The sequence below is a fragment of the Panthera onca genome, chromosome A1 (assembly GCF_046562875.1).
Source record: "Panthera onca isolate mPanOnc1 chromosome A1, mPanOnc1 haplotype 2, whole genome shotgun sequence".
Classification (NCBI taxonomy): domain Eukaryota; kingdom Metazoa; phylum Chordata; class Mammalia; order Carnivora; family Felidae; genus Panthera; species Panthera onca.
Window position 1 is genome coordinate 70,419,791 of NC_138339.1, and position 21,786 is coordinate 70,441,576.

Below are 21,786 nucleotides of genomic sequence, written 5' to 3' on the forward strand. Positions count from 1 at the left end.
GATGTGAGCATAGGGGAGATGTGAGCATAGGGTACATGGGATCTCTCTGTATTGATTCTTACAACTATAGGTCAATCTGTAATTATATGAAAATAAAAACTTTAATTAAAATGTATATCAGTGCTGCTGCATCATGCTTCCTCTGGTAGGTGAGGTTTTTATCATCTCATATGCCTTGGGTTCTTAAATAATCTGTTTTAGAGATAGGCCTTTTTTATTCTCCTCTCAGGAGTTCCAAATAATTATATTGTATCATATTGGCAATCACTTAGTCATTCTGAGACACTATGCTAATACCAAAAATTAGGGTTAAAATATAAATTTCTGGGTTTTAGTTTAGTGGTTTGGAAAAACAATGAGATTTGGTGGGGAGGTAGATGCTGTATAGTATGGCTGTAGTCCTAACTTTTTTCTTTAATTTTTTTTTTTTAAACATTTATTCATTTTTTGAGAGACAGAGAGAGAGCACAAGCAGGGGAGGGGCAGAGAGAGGGGGAGACACAGAATCCGAAGCAGGCTCCAGGCTATGAGCTGTCAGCACAGAGCCCGATGCGGGGCCTGAACTCATGAAATGCCAGATCATGACCTGAGCCAAAGTCAGATGCTTAACGGACTGAGCCACCCAGGCATCCCTAGTCCTAACTGTCTTCAATCAACATGTCTGGTCATGAAATTAATAAGCAACATTAGCTACTTCCAATTAATCTCATTGAGCTTTATGTATAATGATATAGTTTCACATACATTAACATCTTGCTTTTGTTCAATAGTTACTTTTTTAAAAGTATTACTGTAATCACTATACTAGACAATATTAATGATTTTTATGCTTATAACACCATTGAGCAAACAAGTTATACATATTATAAGAAAAAAATTATAGAAAATAAATGACTGTATAACACAATAGGAAACCATAAATAAATTTAAAACCTAGATGAGATCAGAACCTTTACATGTGCAACTTACTCCCTATCTCTGACTACTCTTTCCATGCATTTGTCACCCGGGGGGGGGGGGGGGGGGGGGGGCAACTTCTGTCCTTCACAGCTAGTAAAAATGCCAATTTCTGGGAGACCCCAGAATACCTATCTTAAGTAGGTGTTCCTCTATTATTCTTTTATCTGAACTCCTTATTTTATAGCAATTATCATAATGTTAATTTCTTGTTCATATTAGTCTACTCCACAAAAGTGTAAGCTTCATAAAACATGGGACAATAAATATCTTACCCTTCATTGTATTCATAGCACCTAGCAGACATGCAATAAATGTTATTGAATGTATTGTCTATTTAGGTAGGACAACTTTGTAATATACATAATTTTTAAATCTGGAGACAAAAATAAAAGGTCCCTGAATTTGCACACTCTATAATACTCTAGATAACTTAAGTCTTACCTGAACTGTAAGGTCGATGTGACATTTTGCAAGTCTCTTAAAATTTCTGGGCCTCAGATGTTACATAATTTGAAAGACAAGGAGGTTGAAACAAATAATCTCTTAAGATTCTGCATGGCTTTGGGGCACCTAGGTGTCTCAGTCAGTTAAGCGTCTGACTTTGGCTCAGATCATGATCTCATGGTTCATGGATTCAAGCCCCACATTGGGCTCTGTGCTGACAACTCAGAGCCTGGAGCCTGCTTCAGAGTCTGTCTCTCTCTTGCACATGCACTCTCAAAAGTAAATAAGAAACATTTTTAAAAATTAAAAAAAGATTCTGAAAGGCTGTAATAGGTATGACTTTATAACATATAAAGTATTTTTAACTATTAAGTGATAATAGTACAAAACAACACAAAATCAAATAATCATTCACTTTTTGGAAATTAAGCCAAGCATTAAAACCAGTAGTAATATTACTTGCTCTTTATGCCCCTGAGTCATAAATGACATATGCATGATGTATTTTCCCATAAACTATTTTCTAATACAGTAGTCAAGGGTCATAAATCAGGAGAAGATTAATATTACTTCCATTTGAATAAATATGCTTTAGAAGTAATGAGTAAAGTTATGTATACTACAGTGACACTTTGTGTTGTATTAAAATTATACCATTTCAAGTGGTTGGTTTTATTCCTTTTACTCTATTTTCTAAAATATAATTCTACAATAGCTACATTTCAGTTGAGACCTGCATTATTTATATAAGGTAAAACTCTACTCTTGTTAGTGTGAATTTAATGTCACATAAAAACCATTCTTTAAGTTTATTTTTCACTATATATTATTCAATTATAGGAATGAAAGCTATCAAATGATTTCTCATATAATTTATTTTTTCCACTGTTACTATAAAATGTTTTAGAGACATTTATGTTAAACTCAAATTTAAAGGTTTTAACTTTAGTTCCTTAGTATTTCAATAGAACGAATAATGCTTTCTGTTAGGTAAAATTTCAGTATAACTGCAATAATTTAAAAGTGTAAATATCTAACTTATAGGATATTTTTAGTATTTGTGAAGAACTGTGGTTCTGTCTTATTGTTTTTAATACTTCCAATTAACAGCATATGAAGCTAAAAAAGTATTGCAGAGTAAAAATTATTGTAAATCTATTTCTAAAACTAGATTGAAATTGCTTTTAATTATATTAAGTATATTTAAATATATATGTAGATTTACACACATATATGAAGGAAATGTTTATGAATTATTAAGAAACTGAAATGCAAATATTTCCACTAGAACCCCTTTCAGGTTATTTGCTAAGCAAAAAAAAAAAAATAATAATAAGTTTATTTATTTATATTTTTGAGACAGAGCACAGGGAAGGGGCAGAGAGAAAGGGAGACAGAGAATCTCAAACTCATGAATAGTGAGATCATGACCTGAGCCAAAATCAAAGAGTCAAATGCTTAACCGACTGAGCCACCCAGGCACCCCTGTTCAGCAAAATATTTTAACATATAAATCAAAGACAAACTTCAACCCTACTAATATCTAAATTAATGAAATTTCATAATGATTGCTTAGTTATATAAATGTGCTTAACATTTTCAAGATTATGCTATGAAGCTGATAATGACAACTCCATGAAAACAAAGAGCTAAACAGAACTCATCCCCTGAATTATCTGACATACTTATCTCTTCTAACTTACCCTTATAAGAACACTATTAAAATAATAAGATCCAGCAGATGCTGTGATCAAAAAGACAGATGCTGTACAGTCAAGAACTCATGTGTTTTCTACCACTGACTAGATATGTAATTATAATATTTTTTAATTCTCTAAGTCTTAAAGGGAAAATACAGGTAAATACACAAAAGGAGTAGTGAAGCTAACATTCAGTGTGGTAATATATATAAAACATCTGGCATAACATGTGGAACTGAGTAAGAACTCAGGAAATGCTATTTCCCAGATATCCACCACTCTTTAAGCCTCCTTTCCTTATACTCCCATTATCATCTCCTGATAAATATAAATAGGTGTAAGAGAGTGGATCACATTCATTATGTAGATGAAAAGAGAGTCAAAGATTTGAGTCACGAAAACAACAAAAATCAAAGAATCTCACAATTTCTAGATTAAGACAACCCCTTAAAGATTGTCTCTTTCAACAACGTAGACATGCTAATGAGAGGGTCAGCCATCTTATGGTCTTTCTCTATACCTACTAAATTTTAAAACAGGAGTCATTTACAATGTGTGTATTTACAAAACCATAAAAAATAGAACCACTTGGTTATCTGTAAACAAATGAAGAGATTATTCCCAAAGACAGAAAAGCAAAATATAATTCTTTTTTTGAATTTTATATGGGTAATGTTTGATACATTTTGTTTTTACAACCCAAATAGAATCTTCTATTAACACAATACTAAAATTTTCCAGACATATTAAAGGAATGCCCAGAAAACTCAAATTTTCCTGTTCTCATCTTTAAAAAGCTCACTGATTCTAATATAATATTTAATACCAAGTTGGAATAAGAGCTATAGTATAAGTGGGAGAGGTAGGCCCCTAATATTCTAAGGTGTATAATAAAATAGATTATGTTGCCATTCACTGAAATAAGGAATACTAAGAGTGAACTAGGTTGTATTGGGTTGGGCTGTATTGAAAGTTTTTTTATATATGAATTTTTGTTTTGTTTTGTTTTGTCTTTTTTTGTTTTAGAGAGAGACAGAGAGCACAAGTGGGGGGGGGGTGCAGAAGGAGAAAGACATAGAGACAGAGAGAGAGAGAGAGAGAGGATCTCAAGCAGGCTCCATGCTCAACACGGAGCCAGACATGGGGCTCAATCCCACCACCCTAGGATCATGACCTGAGCCAAAATCAAGAATCAGACACTCAACTGACTGAGCCTCCCAGGCATCTCTGTGTTGAGACTGTTAGTTCAACCTTAGACATGGGAAATTTACTTCTAAGACATCCAAGGAGTTATGTCAAATAGGCAGTTGACTACATGGACATTGAGTTCAGAGGAAAAATCTGAGCAAGAGTAATAAATGTGGGTCATCATCAGGAAACCATCTAGGGAGTGAATGTAGCCTAAGGCCATTCCTTGAGTAACTCCAAAATAGACTGGCTTAGTGAAGGAGAATGAGTTTATAAAGGAGTAGCCACAAAGAGAAGCAAAAGATCTGGTCCAAAACACCAACAGAAAAAAAAAGAACATGTAGTCAACAAAATCAGATACTGAGAGGATGTCAAGTAAGATACTTGTTAAATTTAGCAATGTAGAAGTCATTGGAGATCTTACAGATACCTATTTCAGTGGTGACGAGGAAGAAGCTAGATATATATGGGTTGAGAACTAAGTAGGAATTGAAGAAATGAGTGAAGAATGAGTGAATATAATCACTCGGAGAACAAGTATGACTAAGAAAACAATAGGCAAAGGCAGTTGGGGGAAAATATAGAAGGGTTATCTGGGGTGGGCAGAGATGTAGAAATTGTTTTAAGAATCAACACTTGAGAATATTTAACAAATGAGCACTGGGGCACCTGGGTGGCTCAGTCAGTTAAGTGTCCAACTCTTGGTTTCGGCTCAGGTCATGGTTTGTGGGGTTCAAGTGCTAACAGCACAGAGCCTGCCTAGGATTCTTTCTTTCCCTCTCTCTCTGCCCCTCCCCATACATGCACACACATGAACTCTCTCTCTAAATAAATAAACAAAATTAAAAAAAAAAAAATTGGATCCAATTGAGAAGAAAAGGTAAATCTAATATAAAAAATGATGTAAAATTTCTGAGAAAGTATGAGAAGACATGATACAAAAAGAGGTACAAGAAATAGACTTGAGAAAAGGAACAGTTCCTCTATGGAAGTAAGCACAGAGAATAGGTACAAATGCAGCAGATATGGATATCTAGTCACAGAAAATAAGGGAGTTGCCACCTGATGATTCTATTTTTTTTCTGTAATGGAGAAGATATCCAACTGCTGACAATGATGGGTGGAGATAAGAGGATCAGAAACTTGAAAGAAGTGGAGAATATTTTAGAAGTTATGTAGAAAGTGCAAGTATAGACCAGAGAAATTCGACACATCATAATTTCCTTGAGAATCTTGATAAGCCAACCCAGTTATGAGAGTATGATAGCAAGAAATGTATATACTCTAGTCAGGAGTAGAGAGTAGAGAAACCATACCAGTAACACCTGTTGGAGATGCAAGCAATAACCAAAGCCAGATTATAAATTTTAAGTTATAGATCAAAATTTAAACTTTAAAATGGTAGAAAACATAATTATTGAAATCAGTGAAAACAACAGTATCCACAGACAAGTAAAGAGGATCTAGGAAGATATTTACAGATCCAGAAATCAGCAAGAAACAACAGTAACAAAACAGCATAGCAAGTCTCAGAAGGATTTTCGTAAGTGAAGCAGATTGCTATTTTCTAATAAGTTTGTTTATTTCCTTCTAACACAGGGGAAGCCAATTTCTAGAGAACATTGACCTGCCACTTTCTGAACAAGGAATTCACAGTGAATCTGGTGGACACGGATGAGAGGAATAAAGACAACTTTTAACAGGATTTTTCAGAAAATAGTTCAAATTGTTAAAATATTGAGACATTTGATCAGGACACTACATTGACAAAACCCAGAATCATTTTTCCAGAGTCCTATAAAGTAACTCAGTAATACAAAGTTTTGTACTTAAAATGAAATGTCAGCTTCTAGAAATTTTATGTTCATAATACCATGTAACTGAAGCATTCTGTAAAATTACATCAGTTAAGTTTTCTTCCTTCAAATTATTTTTGTTTTACGTACTCAGACTTCTTTTCGTAGGTCTTAGAAGATTCTTCAATTCTCTTCTCTAGCTCCAGGACAGCCTCTTCCTTGTTTAAAAGCATCTGCTGTGTCTGCATAAGTTCTTCTGCTAAGGTTTTCAACCTAGAATGATCAGTTTCCTCATTATTAGTCAATACATTATACTCACTTTATACAAACACACTATACATTTCATACATCTAAGGTGGTGATGTCCAAAGCAGTAGCCACATGTAATTTAATGTAAAGTAAATTAAAGTAAAATTTCAGTTTCTTGGTTGCATTAATCATATTTCAAGTGCTAAACAGACACATGTGGCTAGTGGCAGGCAACCTTACTGGACAGTGAAGAAAAGACTATTTCAGTAATCACAAGTAGTACTCTCGGACAGTCTAGGAGTCTCAGTCATTAATAAAAAAGGGAAACAGAAACAGAAAATTAAAAAGGAAGAAAGGATTGGGGGCACCTGGTGACTCAGTCAGTTAAGCGTCCGACTTCAGCTCAGGTCATGATCTCACGGTTCGGGAGTTTGAACCCTGCATTGGGCTCCCTGCTGTCAGAGCAGAGCCCACTTTGGATCCTCTGTCCCCCCCTCTCTGTACACCTCCCTAGCTCATGCTCTCTCAAAAATGAATAAACATTAAAAATAATAATAAATAATAAAAAGAAAAAAAGGATTTAAGCAAATAAATAACCAATAATGTTTCAGGAAGAGTGTAGTGAAAAGACCATGGTTTTTATTTTCAGACAAACATTTATTTACATTCTGGCTGTGCCACTTTTTAGAGATGCTGAGCAAGTTGCATAAGCTCATTAAATCTATTTTCTCACTTGTAATCTGAGGGCAGGAATACCTGCTTCAAAGCATTGTTTTGAGGATCAAATACAGTAATGTATACGTAATGACTGGTACTTAGTAGGCACTGAGTATATGGTATCCAGGATTTCTTGCATGTATTCTCTCATTTACTTCTCACAACAACCAATCAGATAGTATTATCCTTATTTTAAAGAAGAGACAGTGAGGTTTAGCTGAATGGCAATTTAAGTGGATAGTAAGCGATTTCTCTTTTCATACACTATATTAATGCTTTAGGGATACTTTCCATATAGATATTAACACAATTAAATAAACAAAATTAATATGAACTTTAGCCCAGATCATTTTTGGTTGCATAAAATGCAGTTGGTCCTGAATAGAAATATTTCTACCAAAAAAACCACAGAAAGCTACTGTATCACATTAAAATCTTTATCTTCAGCCTTTTATAGCAAAACATGAAATCCAAAATATACAAAAGAAAATATTAAATAATCCAACTCTACGAAAATGTAAATATGTTGGAAGTTAAAGAGATGATAAAGAAAGTCAAAAGCAAAAGTCAAACTGGGAAGAAATAATCTGCAGTGCAAATTACAAGCAAAAGCCCTCTTAGAAAAAAGGACAACCTAATATGAAAATGGACAAAGAACATAACTGGAAGTACAGGGCTGACTCCTTTCCTTGTAACAGCTGTATCATCAAGTTAATCACTTCACCTTCCCACCTCAGAATAAGAGAAGTATTTGTGTTGACCACTTTATGTCTCTACTGCAGTTTGTAAAGCACCTTATTCTTGTGTGACAAACAACAGCTCTAGAACCAGACACCCTCACTTTCAATATTCACTCAGCTTTTCTAAACTTCCATTTCCTCCGTTAATAAGATAGGAATCAATTTAACACCTAACTTAAAGAGTTCTTGTGATTCTGTGCATATTTTTAAGTTACTATTACAGAGTTTGAAGCATAACATGTTCTCTATACGTGTAACCTTATATTATTAACCAATTTCATTAGTTTCATTAAAAAAAACATTTTTCTCAGAAGTAACTTTAAGTTTTGCCTTCCACCTTTAAGAATATTTTGTTAACAGTGGGTGCAAAACAATAATGTTGCTCCCAAGGCAGAGGCAGAATTGAACATATTATAAATAAAATTCAAGAACAGGTTACATTTTTTATTATTTATGCATTATTCACAATTAAGGGCAAGTAAAATAATGGAATACTGCAAGCATACTACATAAAAAATAGAGAAGCCACGCATAATTAAAAAAGTTTTTCCCTTCAAAACAATGTTATTTCCAACGTTAATTTTTCAGAAATGTGAAAATTTTCAGTTCCATAAGAAATTAATATAAGCTTGTATTTTTTTATCATCCTTGGTACAAGAGTAAGTATGTCCATAAGCATACACATAAATATGTACATACATGTTGATTTGATGTGATTTAACAGTAGTAATATCATTACATATCAAAAAGGAAGCAAAAAAATGAGAAATTCTATTATTGATTCCTTCATATTTTATCATTTGGACAAGGGAAGACATTTGATTGTGGTGAATATCAGTTTCCCTAGCACTGCCCTCTTTTTACTTGCTATTTTTACTCTGAAACAGGCTAGGAAAGGAGGAAAGAGGTGAAAGCCAGAGTCAATCGGCAAGTTTAAACTACCTTAGACCCCATTCATCATTGGTACCTCTAGCAAGGTACGTATATTAAAATCCAAATCTGCTAAGATTTTCTACTTCCTTTAGTAGTCATTTTAGCCTCCTGAAAAACATCACCTAAGCTTTCAAAGAGAAATTAAATTTGAGGTTTTATATAGGCTAAATTTTTTTAGTACATGTCAGCTCATTTGTGAGAAGAATGGGTTGGTACTTTTGATTTCTCTTCTCCTCAAATTCCTGGTCTGTGCTATAACAACTTTAAACCAGAAAGAAAGAAACCTACCACAGCTTACTAGATTCTCTAAAGAGCTGGAAAGGCACTAGAAACTCAAAGGCCTACAAGAACTAACAACACTTCTGATCCCTGGCAGGTCTGTTCTGTCAGCTAGAATTCACCACCTACTACATTTAGCAATGAAGGCCAGAAGGCCCAAGGAAGAAAGAAAGGAGATAAGAGTAAGGAAATGAGGAGAGCAGAGGGAAGAGAATAATAATATTAGCTGTTTCTACCTTTTCTAGCTCCTGATCATGTCAAGAAATTGGTACCTCTTCTCGAGGCTTTAATTTTTTGACTGCCTTAGCATAACTGACCTTTATGAAAAGTCTTTCTAAATTAAAAACAAAACAAAACAAAACTCAGTAAGTCTTTGAAGTCAAAACTTCTTAATATTTCTACATCTCTAAAGATTCATAGTTGTAAACTCAAAGTGGAAAAGACAAATGATCTTAGAAGAATGGAATTATATGGGGAAACCATTTTCCCTTCTTTACAACCATCCTCCTAAAAAAAACCTGGAGTGAAAATCCAGTGAAGAGGAAAACACTCTAGTAACTATACTTTATGAACCGATATCATAATACCTGTTAGGATAGTTTGCAGAGCACTCTTTACCATGATGTCATTGTTATATATGTTTGTATACAAATACACTAGTAACAGTCCAAATGGCTTATTCTTTACATCTTTAGAGTAAATGTTAAACAACATGACTCAAAACATTTAAATGTCATGACACTGCCTTAAAAAAAAATTCACAAAACTGACATAATACTTAACATTTACTAAATGTCTAATAGTTTCAAGCACTTTATAAGTACTTAAATCCATAACATTCTTATAACATCATTATTATCTCCATTTACATATAAGAGACTGAGCCACAGAGATTAAGGATCTTGTCCCAGGTGAAAGAGCTGGTCAGTGGAAAAACATGTCAGAGTCCAGGCACCTTAGATCCTGAGTGTATGGACTTAACAACTAATATCCTCTGTATTAGTAATTTCACCTCATAAAATTTAGTTAATGTCTATAGTTCAACAAGTACACAAAGATATAAAAACAAAGATATTTGTTGAAGCACTGCTTATAATCACAATAACGAAAGGTGAACTCTCTGTGATGCTAATAACACTTAACCTACAGGCAGCACACTTGCAAGATCTCTTCCCAGAGTCTGCACTTGCTTTTACACTTGTAAGTCACTAGAGTTTTAAGATGTCACACACACACATACACACCCACCCCAATTTTGTAAGTTTCAGCCTACCAAAATCTGTATCCACCCCTTAGCAAAAAGAAAAAATTAGAAATAAATACCCATCTATAAATAACTACATTAAATAAACCTTATTACATGTAAGCATTAAAACACTGTGCACTATTAATATTTCGTATATATTTTAAAAAGAGGGTAATGCAAAAAAAGTATGCATAGAATGAGCCCACTTAAGTCAAGAAAACAATTTATATACATGTGTATGTCTGTCTCTACAGTCTGGAAAAATACATGACTTTTTTAACCAATTAACACCAGAAGGTAGAAATGTATCTTTAAAAAGAACTTTGGGGTGCCTGGGTGGCTCAGTCAGTTAGACATCCGACTTCAGCTCAAGTCATGATCTCACGGTCCATGAGTTCGAGCCCCGCATGGGGTCTGTGCTGACAGCTCAGAACCTGGAGCCTGCTTCAGATTCTGTCTCCCTCTCTTTCTGCTCCTCCCTCACTCGCGCACTGGTGTGCACTCTCTCTCTCTTTCTCAAATAAATAAAATATAAAAAAAAAATGTTTTAAGGAGAGCTTCAATTTTCACTGTACATCCTTTTTGTAAGATTTTATGGATTTTATCATCTGCAAGCATTAGTTAGATAATTTTTAAAGATTTAATGTATTTAACAAAACAAAAGCCAACAACACTGTAGACAATAACAAATTTTCGGTACTTCTACAATAACTTTTCTATCTTCAAACCATTGGCCATCATTATCTAAATTTTATAGCACTCTTACAGAGACCTAACTTCCTAAAAAAGTATAAATTATAAATTTCCAACGCTGTCACATTCATTGTGACATTTGGGTTAATTAAAAAAAATAATTGGAAAAGGGGTAGAGCTGCCTGAAGTAACTTTTCTGACATCTCTTTTTCCCTGTTACTGCAACATAAATTGAAGAAATAAAACATTTCTTGTGATCTCTTTCTTAAAACATAATTGCAGCAGCATAGAATTTATGAATGACCTTCTATACCATGACACAAAGCTTTATTAGTTTTTCTCAAGATTAAACAGAAGATAGCTCCTAATCAAGCAAATGTTAGGAATTTCTATTAAATATATTCATCTCTTAACACACAACCTAATCTACCCCCAACCAACAAATCCACCTGCCTTTTTCTGTGTGGCATGTGTCCCTTAATCAAAATATCCTTTTAACATGTCACCAGCTTCCAATATTTTACATATTTCCAAATCTTTACCATTCACTCACACAAAAAGTATTCTTCTAACACAACCTAACATAATTGCAGTACATGTTCAATCAAAGACCAAACTTGAGCTAAGACTATACATGAGAACAGCCAAAACCAAAATTGATAAAACCATAGTTCTGCTTGAAACATGGAAGTACTGCAGTATTTATCATTCCACTGATTGACAAGGTTGATTCAAACAGTCTAATGGGTTAAATTGGTGTCATTCCTTACAAGAGTCAGAAAACACTTTCTGTGAAGGTCGGAAAAATAAACATTTTAGGTTTTGCCACCAAGAGGCAAAATTATGGGTATAATGTAGGTATTAACATAACAAAAGAGAAAACAAATATTCACAAATATTATATTGAAAAATTCAAAATGTAATAATAAATGGGTACAATGTATTGTAACACCAGTGTATTAATATTATTTTGAGGATATTTTGAGGGTTATAATATTTCCCTTCCTTGGGGTTCAAAGTTAGTGCTTATCATCAAACAACTATAAATGTACACTTGTTAAAGCAGATATATAATGAAATTTATTTCATCTTTGAAAGTGTCTTTTCACATTGATGGGTACTGCAAATATCAGTATCAATCATAAGCACATGACTTTAATTGAGTACAGTTATTGCTTAGAAGGCATTTATAATATTATATTGCATGCCTTTTAGCATGTCATTACACTGCAGACGCCTCACTCCTAACTGAAAGTTAGGTGGAAACTCCTCAATTGCATAGTTTTATGGATTTTTAAAATGCCAAAATACTTGCATAGAGGTCCAAAACTCACTGCTAGAAATGCAGTTTAAGCTTAGAAAATAAAATATACCAATTTCAAATTTGGTGGGAATGGTAATGCTGCTTCATGTTTTAATGTTTGATGGCATAAAAAATATATACATAGCCTGACATTACCTGTGATTCAAATAACATTAGTTGTCATCTAAATGACTTGTACTGCAGTATAAATTCTGCATACAAGCACTGTGTTACCTTGTAATTTTAGGTTGGATTCATTAGGAAAATATTCAAATCTTTAGCACATGCTAATGTTTCCAAAGCTTTTGGAATTTAGTGCTCAATAACAGTGGTTGAGGGAAATACTAATTATTTAGAAAAATTTCAGTCTTGGCTCTGACACAAGAAAACTTTACTACTTCTAAACCATCAGAATTCTCTGCACAGGGCAAGTGGAGATATTCAATTTCAGTTTTTGAAAAAAAAATTCATGGAAGTGATGATGGTCAAGTCCATGAGAGCAAATGAAAGTCATTATTGACATTATTAGTTTAAGAACATATGATTAGAATCAAATATTTTCCATGAAGTACCTGCTGATGAAAAATACAATGAATAACCCTATGATTTGAACACCTAAAATCTTCACAAGCTTTGTAAATTTGCTCAACTAAGCCTCTTCCTGATCCATACATTTTTAACACCACCAGTTGTAACATATCTTAAGACGGTCCACTTCACTTTGTAGTGATTTAGTGTTTTCTCAACTTCTTTGACAATATATATATATATATATATATATATATATATATATATATATTTTTTTTTTTTTTTTTTTTTTTTTTTTTTTTTTTTTTTTGCAGGGAGTTGGGAGTGGAGAAAAAGTCTCTGGAGTCTATTTATGCAGGGAGAGTGCTAGTTCATTCATGCAGTGTGGATGCTATCTGCTATGGTCAACAGGTTCCTGCTGCACAGAGTTGCCTGCTTTCTCTTCATGTCCTTGGCCTTGTTGTTTCTGGGAGACTTTTGATGGCCTTCTCATAATGGGCTTTTATTCCTTAAATTTTCCAGAATTGGTTACTTTTGCTTGCAACTAAAGAACCATAACTCATTCAGGTCCTATATGCTTATCTTCAGCCATGTTTTGTGGGGAGTGGACTCCTTCAACAAATATGTGGCAGCAGATAGTGAAAATAGAAGAAGCCAGTCCCTGGATCTTCAGTAAACAAGAGAAAGAAGGCACAGAAGGCTGGTGTGAGCCAGGGATATGGTATATATCACTTTCAGAAGATCAGCTTTACCAGTCAGATCTCAGTTACTTGTGAAGTTAGAATTCCATCTCTAGCTTTTCCATTGTCCCACAGGTTGACTGGCTTATGAGTTAGGCATATCTCACAACCAAAGTCCTAGTGGCTAGGACAGATAATTGAAAAAAGACATATTCTTGTCTGTAGTTGATCCACATAGACTATTCATAGAGAGTAATTCTTCAGTAACTTCAAACTTGGCATTAACTCCTCAAGTAAACAAAAACTGAGCAGTTTTGATCACACCTGCTAACTTATCAAGAGACAGGGAAAACCACTTGAAATCATTTATCTTTTTAAATTAACTAATGATGTAGCTCCCAATATTCTTAATTCTTCAAGCAAATGTTCTCACTTAAAGACTAACAAACATAAACAAGTTTATTTTTTCTAGACACATTTCCTATTTCCTTAGTTGCTACAGTGAGACACTATTTCACCACTCACTGGCAAATGACTTTCCTTGCTCTGTTAACAAATGAACCACCCAGAAACTTATTTTGACTGCATCCTTATTTTCATATTTTTTGAAGAAAGTCTGCTGTAATGAGGTATTCCAATTTAAATTTTCTAATTTTTCTGACTAGTGCTCTCCTGTGAGTTGGGAATACTGAGATAAGTATTTAGACTGGTAATGTCAACATGTATTGTATCATTTTAGCACAGCCATACTGTCATTGCATAATAAACACAATATTTTCCCATCTAGTTCAATAACAAAATAATCCACACTCCAGTGTGGATTTTTATCATCTTATCATGATGACCACTGAGTAATATACAGAATTGTTGAATCACTATATTGCACACCAAAAATTAACGTAACACTATATGTTAGCTACACTGGAATTAAAATTTTTTTAATTTTTTTAATTTTTTAAAAATATAACACTCAAAATCTGTTCTCCCATTTTTTGTTTTGACATGATAGGCACAAGCTGATAATAAAAAGCCATTAAAATGCAGTAGTACAGCAATATGTGAGGCATTCAAAATGCTATTCAGTTATAACTGTGTCACTGAGATCTGCAGTGCACCAAGGAGTAGTGTGAAGTGATAGGAATACCATATAATGGTCTCCGTCACAAATGCTCAACTCTGCCATTGTAGTAACAAATCACCCATAGACAATAGGTAAATGAATGAGCATGGCTATGTTCCAATAAAACTTTATTTATGTAGTCTGATGTTTAAATTTCGCATAATCATCATGTGTCACAAAATATAATACTTCTGTTTATTTTTTTAATCATTTAAAAATGTAAACAGTATTCTTAGCTCACAGACTGCATAAAAGTAAGCAGCAAACAGGATTTGGCCCACAGACTAGTTTGCTAATTCATATCCCATAAAATCCAAGGGAATTACTTTTCTACATAGATAATTACCATTCTTCAATTAAGAGATCTTATCTATATCCCATTATAAAAGCTAAACACATTGACTTTAAATTTTGAAAAAATGTACCAGGAAACATGAGGCTTGAGGTTGGGCTTTAGTTCAGAATACAAGAGTATTTAACACAATCTTCTGGAATTCAAATATATTACCTACTAATAGGTAGTAACTCCATTTACCCTGCTTTAAGTTTGCCACAGATCATAAATGGATGCCTCATTTATCTCAAATGCTAAAACCAATGTAATAGACACTTACATAACTTCTTCTAATGTTCAAAATTTTATAGACCTGCCTTCTTCAAGTTATTCTGATGAACTAAAATTACTGAGTTCCAAATTATTCAATTAAATAGTGATTAGATGAGAGGAAATATTTGCATATATAATCTTAATAAATGGATGATTAAAATCAATAAAGTATAGTTTCTTTTCTAGAATTGGGCACAGAACAGTGATTCAAAACAGACACAGATGGGGGAAGTGTGATGAAGGGGAAGGAGAGAGGCTGTAAATCACAGAGACAAAGGAAACAACCTCAGTTTGAAGCCTGAAGGTAATACAACCTAAATGCATGTGTGATGGGAAGTGTACAATCGTGGGCATCCAGTGCTAGAAACAATTAGAGGCTGAGGAAGCAGCCCTCCACCATATCCTGATCTACCATGCAAAAAAATTTCCTATAAGGAAATAAACATGCAAATAATTGAATTTAACTCTTCTATATATGCACACCTTTATAAATATAGTTGATACATATAATGGGAGTATGATAAAATGCTTCGTGGCACATATTTAGATGGGTAAATGCAGTAACTTAGTCATTTACTATTATTGCAACATTAGATTTCCATCAAGCCTGAAAAAGGAGCAGGCTGTGACAATGTATAATCTTTTTTGGATATAAATACTAGTTGTGTAATAATCTCAGAACCTCTTACATTTATTTGAGAAAAATCTACATGGTACCATAATAGGAACCAAGAATATAAATTATTAAATTTATGAGTAAGTTTCTACTAATAAAACCAGCAATTTGTATGTAACATTTAGGAATCTAAAACAAAAACAAGATACCCCCCCCCCAAATGAAAGGTATCTTTTTATGAATAGCAAAGTGAAAAATATTACCTTAGGGAAAGGGTATCTATTTGAGCTTCAAATATCTTACAATTCAACACTGATCCAGAAGTATGGCAGAGGAGAAGAAAAAACAGAGTCAAAAAGGAAATCCAGTAAGACTATTGTAAAAATCCTAATTTTTCTCCAGTAACACTATACAACTTGAGGAATATAAATTCATTAGAAAGGTTTAACAAAAAGACACTCTTTATATATGAAAGGTACATATTCCAGTAGAGCAGCAGTCCTTAGCCATTTTGGGTCATGAAGCCCTCTGAAAATGTGCATGGACTCACCCCCAGAAAGTATCACACACATTTCTACACACAATTTTACCGGGTTTATGGCACAGATTTTCAATCCAGTCCACATATTAAAATCATCTGGAGAGTTCATAAAAAATCCCAATGCACAGACCTTACTGATTTAATTGCTTTGAGTTAGGTCCCAGGCATCAGTATTTTTTAAAGCTCCTTAAGTGAACCTGACATAAAGCCAGAGATGATGAGATCCACTATTCAAAAACTCCTTGAAATCTCCCCATAAAACCCTTTCATTCACTCATTCATTCAACAAAGATGTTAATTATTTGAAACATCTGACATCTAGCCAAAAATTTTGAAGAGTCCAATAGAAATGTAGTCCAGTTTTTCCTTTGTTTCATAGTCACTACTAGTCAGTAGTCTGGCAGATTGCCAGTATGACTTGCATTATTAGAAAAATTCTTCAGGAATCAAATACTAATGATTCTCACTTCCAAATTAATGGAAACTTCACAAAGGACAGGGTCACCAGACCACTTAAACAAACATAAAGGAATGCGAAACAAAACAAAATGATTCTGAAGTTTTCCTATACTGTTTCTTATTACAGCTCTTGGATGGGCTCAGGAAAACCACAGAACCCAGGGAAGCACAGGCCATAAAGTATTTTCATTTTCAAATAGAGCTTTTGAGAGTATTCTATTCTAAAACTATATAAAGCAACGTGCTTCAATGACAAACATTTAGTCAAAGGATAAGGAACTGACACAATGGGAGGAAAAACAAATAGCTAATATTCTGGAGAGAGGCTAACCAATAAAACTGCAAAGATTTGAGAAATAAAACCACATTTATTTAACATTACTATAAACATTGGCCTCAACAAGCTTCCCTACTCACCTCATCCATTCACCTCCATTCCAATATATGATCTACATATATACAAGCATATATATGTACTATTTTTTAAATTAATAGATTCATTCCATAAATATTACTCTGTAACTTGTTTTTGCTCTTTACCATATACTTTGAAGATCTTTCCATGCAGGCTTATATATATAAACCTATCCTACTCTATTTAAAACATGCATAATATAGAAAAATGGTGGCTATGGTATGGATATACCATAATTCAACTAATCCCTTATGAGTGAATATTTCAGATATTTCCAGTGTTTTGACAAAACAAAGGGACTGTTTTAAAACCTTTATAGTCCTTGGTCTCTACCCAAATTAATATCATATATACTAAAATGTGATTTCTCAGAAATCCACATTCATATGCAGATATTAAAATCTAACTTTATTGTATGCCTAAAATTAATGTAACACTGTATGTTAACTAGAAGAAAAAATAAAACCTAACCTATGAATTTTGAAATATTTTTGTGTTACTGAATTTAATAATTAATGAAAGTGACATAGTATAACATGTAACATAGTATTCTTTTCATACTTAGGAATTAACAAAAAGTTTTCAGATCTCAAGTATTCCATAAAGCCCCTGAAAAACTTAAGCATTGTGCTTGGAGTCCTCAATGTATAAAACCACCCAAGCAATAATTCAAAAACAACAAAAACCAATACAGAGAACTGGCTTTGTGCCAGGGACTAATCTAAGTATTCTACATTTATTCATGCACATGAGCTTTACAACAACACTATGAGTTGGGTGCCATTATTATTACCATTTTATATCTGAGGAAAATGACACACAAAGGAACTAAGTAATCTGCCCAGTTTCACAGAAGTAATAACCCATTCTGTCAGGATTCAAAATAAGGCAACCCACCATGTTATGCTTATACGTATATCTTTGCTTACTTAAAAGCTAAAGTTCTAGAAATACAATTTCTAACTCAAAGGATATGAGCAAGTTGAATTTTGATATATATTGCCAAATTATCCTCCAAAAAGCTTACACTAATTTACATTTCTGCCAAGACTTTGTAAGAGGGCTTATTTCTCCATACCCTACATTAAGAGCGGGTATTATCAAATTATTTAATCTTTGCCAGTCTGGTAGGTGAAATACCTTCCTTTTTAAAAATTGATATTTCCTTGAGGCGCTTGGGTGGCTCAGTAGGTTAAATGACCGACTTCAGCTCAGGTCATGATCTCACGATTCGTGGGTTCCAGCCCCACAATGGGCTCTGCACTGCTACAGCTCAGAGCCTGGAGCCTGCTTTGGATTCTGTGCCTCTCTCTGTCCCTCCTCTGCTCAAGCTCTCTGTCTCTCTCTCAAAATAAATAAATAATCATTTTTATAAAAATAAAAATAAAAATTGATATTTCCTTAATTGTCAAAGGACTATTGGTCATTTGAACTTACTTTTCCAATGTTGTTCATTTGTTTCATTCATTTCTATTGGACATAATATTTCAACACAATCAACAACAAAATTAATAATGTCTCAAGAAAGGAATTAGTTTAACTTTAAAGCACTAATATTATGGTAAAAATAAAGTGAGACTTTGGATTATATTAAATATATATGTGTGTGTATGTGAGTATAATATATATGTATATGAGTATAATCTATAATATATATAATATGTTATATTATATTATATTATATTATATTATATTATATATGTATATATTATAGATTATACTCACATACATACACATATACATATATTTAATGGAAATAACTTAAACTATTTTAACAGTGCCAATAGACACACTGAATAACTCATTCTTGGAATAAGATTCTTGAGAAAAGCTTACTCTTAAACCCCTATCCTGAATTTAGACACTGTTCAATGAAATATAGCTAAAGTTTTGCCTCAGTAAGATGTAAGCAATTAAATCTTCTACTACACAAAAAAAAATCTTCTACCACATTATCAAAGATTTATTATCCTTAATTTATTACATTTTTCTTCATTGCTTCATCACCATAATTAAGAAATAATGATTTATGTGTAGAACTAGTTTTGTTCTCATTATACCCTGAAAAGCAATAAAACAAATTATTATTTAGTCATAAAATCTCTTATTTTACATAAGCTTATATCAGGTAACTATTTTTAATTTTACCCTATTATACTCCAATATCTCTATGCTCATCCTTCTTGTTGTTTATTAAAATAAGTTGATCAATTTTACCATAAACATCTTGAAGGTATTCACCCTTGCAACCTGAAATATACAATAAATATATTTTGATGAATAAATGAATACATTTTGGGGGAGCAACAGAATGAAGAAAAAAAACAGGAGTAATTTATGTCATATTCCTTCACCAGCACAGAAATCAAAAAATGAAATTTGTCACTGCACAAGAGTTGAGAAACTCTACTATCCATTTTGTGCCATGAACCCAACTCTATTGTTCACAGAAGGGTTTCTCAACCTTGGCACTATTAACATTTCACCCAATAATTCTTTGTTGCAGGAGGCTGTTCTATGCACTGCAGGACATTTAGCAGCATCCATGGCCTCTACCCACTAGCTTTCAGCAGTGCCTTCCCACCTGATAGAGAAAATGTCTCCAGATATTGTCAAATGTCCCCCGGAGACAGTGAGGACCACTGGTTTAAAGAGAGCTAACATTATAAGAGAATATCTAAATCCAACATGAGACTCCTGTGAACGACTTCAGAACCTGGGAACAGCTTCAAGAATCCCAATATGGCTGCTTGAAAAATCTCCCTAATGTACTCCCACACCTCCATTCCACTCATCAGCAGTCAATCCACCATAATTTTTAAGCCTTCAATTTGTATGGGTGATTCAACAAGAATTTGTTAGTTTCTTCAATCCCATCTGCCTAACTTTAAAATTATTAAACTCCTTTCCAAGACCTAGTTCCAGCGTCCCACACTCAGTTAATTATCTGACTATTACTGAACAATAGAAAGGAGAGTTTAATTATATTAAATGGGGACTTTTGGCTGAGTCTTCTGAGGTAAAGTGCCAACAGGTCATATGATATAACTGTCCAATACTGAAGAGAAAATGAGTGCATAATCACTCCTAGCTGTGGTTCTGACTCAAAAGACAAATACATACAGTACTTATCATTAATACAAGTTTCTTTGTGTTGCTGCTAAAACGATCAAGGGATGAGTTAATTATTTAAAAGTAGAATGCCTTGTTTTCTAAATTTAAAAATATGCTATTAATAGCCTCTAATATTTGAAAAGGACTAAAAAACAAATTAAGATTTCTCAAAACTCCTTTAAAATATTAGGCAACAAAACAACAAAATGAAGGAAGAATTTATGTCTTTAAAGAAGACATCCCTAAGAGAAAATAACTCAATTAAAAGTCAATTTTTTGTACTAAACACTTCTGATATCTATGAGTCTCTTCTTTAACACTCAATATCCTCATTTCCAAAATAGTTCTGCCAAAAAGTTTTAAGCACTGAATGGGATAGATTTAGGCAGATACAGATAGATATAGACACATATATAAATAAGTTTGAAAAGAATGAACCATTATTCCAATATAAGATATCAGCAATAACAGGGCAAATGAATATAACATCACACAGAATTCTGATTTTCAGAATTACCAAAATTAGTGATCAAAATGAATAAAGTTAACATATTTCTCAAAACATTTTTTTCTGACCAAACAACAATCAGTTCTTTTTTTTTTTTTTAATGTTTACTTATTTTTGACAGAGAGAGAGAGAGAGAGAGAGAGACAGAGCATGAGCAGGGGAGGGGCAGAGAGAGAGGGAGACACAGAATCCGAAGCAGGCTCCAGGCTCCAAGCTGTCAGCACAGAGCCCGATGCGGGGCTCAAACTCACAGACCACGAGATCATGACCTGAGCCGAAGTTGGACGCCCAACCGACTGACGCCACCCAGGCGCCCCAACAATCAGTTCATTTTTAATTTACTTTTCATTATTTGTAAAAAATAAACACTGGAATTTTAAATCTGATAAAGTAAATCTATAAATAATAACACTAATATTTAATCTGATCATCTTTTCTAAATACTTACATTACTTGCAAACTTTCTGCTGTTAAATTATTCCACATAATTTCATTTGCCTGAAGATTTTCATTTTCTTCTAGTAAGGAAGTATCAAACTCAATTTCTTGCTCTTTAGCAGCTGTTGTTCTAATAAAACATACCAAATAATTTTGATCAGTATGAATATACTACCATATTAGTACACATCAAAGGCACAATATATATTATCCAAAATTATGTTTACAAAGTAGAGCAAATACAAATAGAATAAATCAAATTAAACCCAGGCACCAAGATCTAGTCATGTAATTTCAGCCTTAATTTCCTCATTTGTAGAATATGGCTATTAACCTGTTCATTCCTGTCACAATGGTAATAAGTATGCATGGATAAGTAATTGATATATCATCATAAATTGAATATACATATAAAGTCATAGCATTATCACTATAGAAATGTTAAAATATATATATAATTTCATGGATTAAATACAGTTTTAAGCAATGATGTAGTAACAACTGACAAATTT

At 33.2% G+C, this 21,786-nt stretch overlaps 1 protein-coding gene across 5 annotated transcripts in view; it reads right to left on the minus strand.

Annotated features, from left to right (window-relative positions):
• Positions 1-21,786, minus strand: part of FER (FER tyrosine kinase) — a 439,195-nt gene that overhangs the window by 320,284 nt on the left and 97,125 nt on the right. For all 5 annotated transcript variants that reach the window (XM_078447626.2, XM_078447631.2, XM_078447633.2 and 2 more), the window contains 2 exons: positions 21,285-21,404; positions 6,239-6,361 (listed from right to left, as the gene is read on the minus strand). In XM_078447626.2, coding sequence (XP_078303752.1) covers positions 6,239-6,361; positions 21,285-21,404 — 243 coding nt within the window. The remainder of the gene's footprint in view (positions 1-6,238; positions 6,362-21,284; positions 21,405-21,786) is intronic.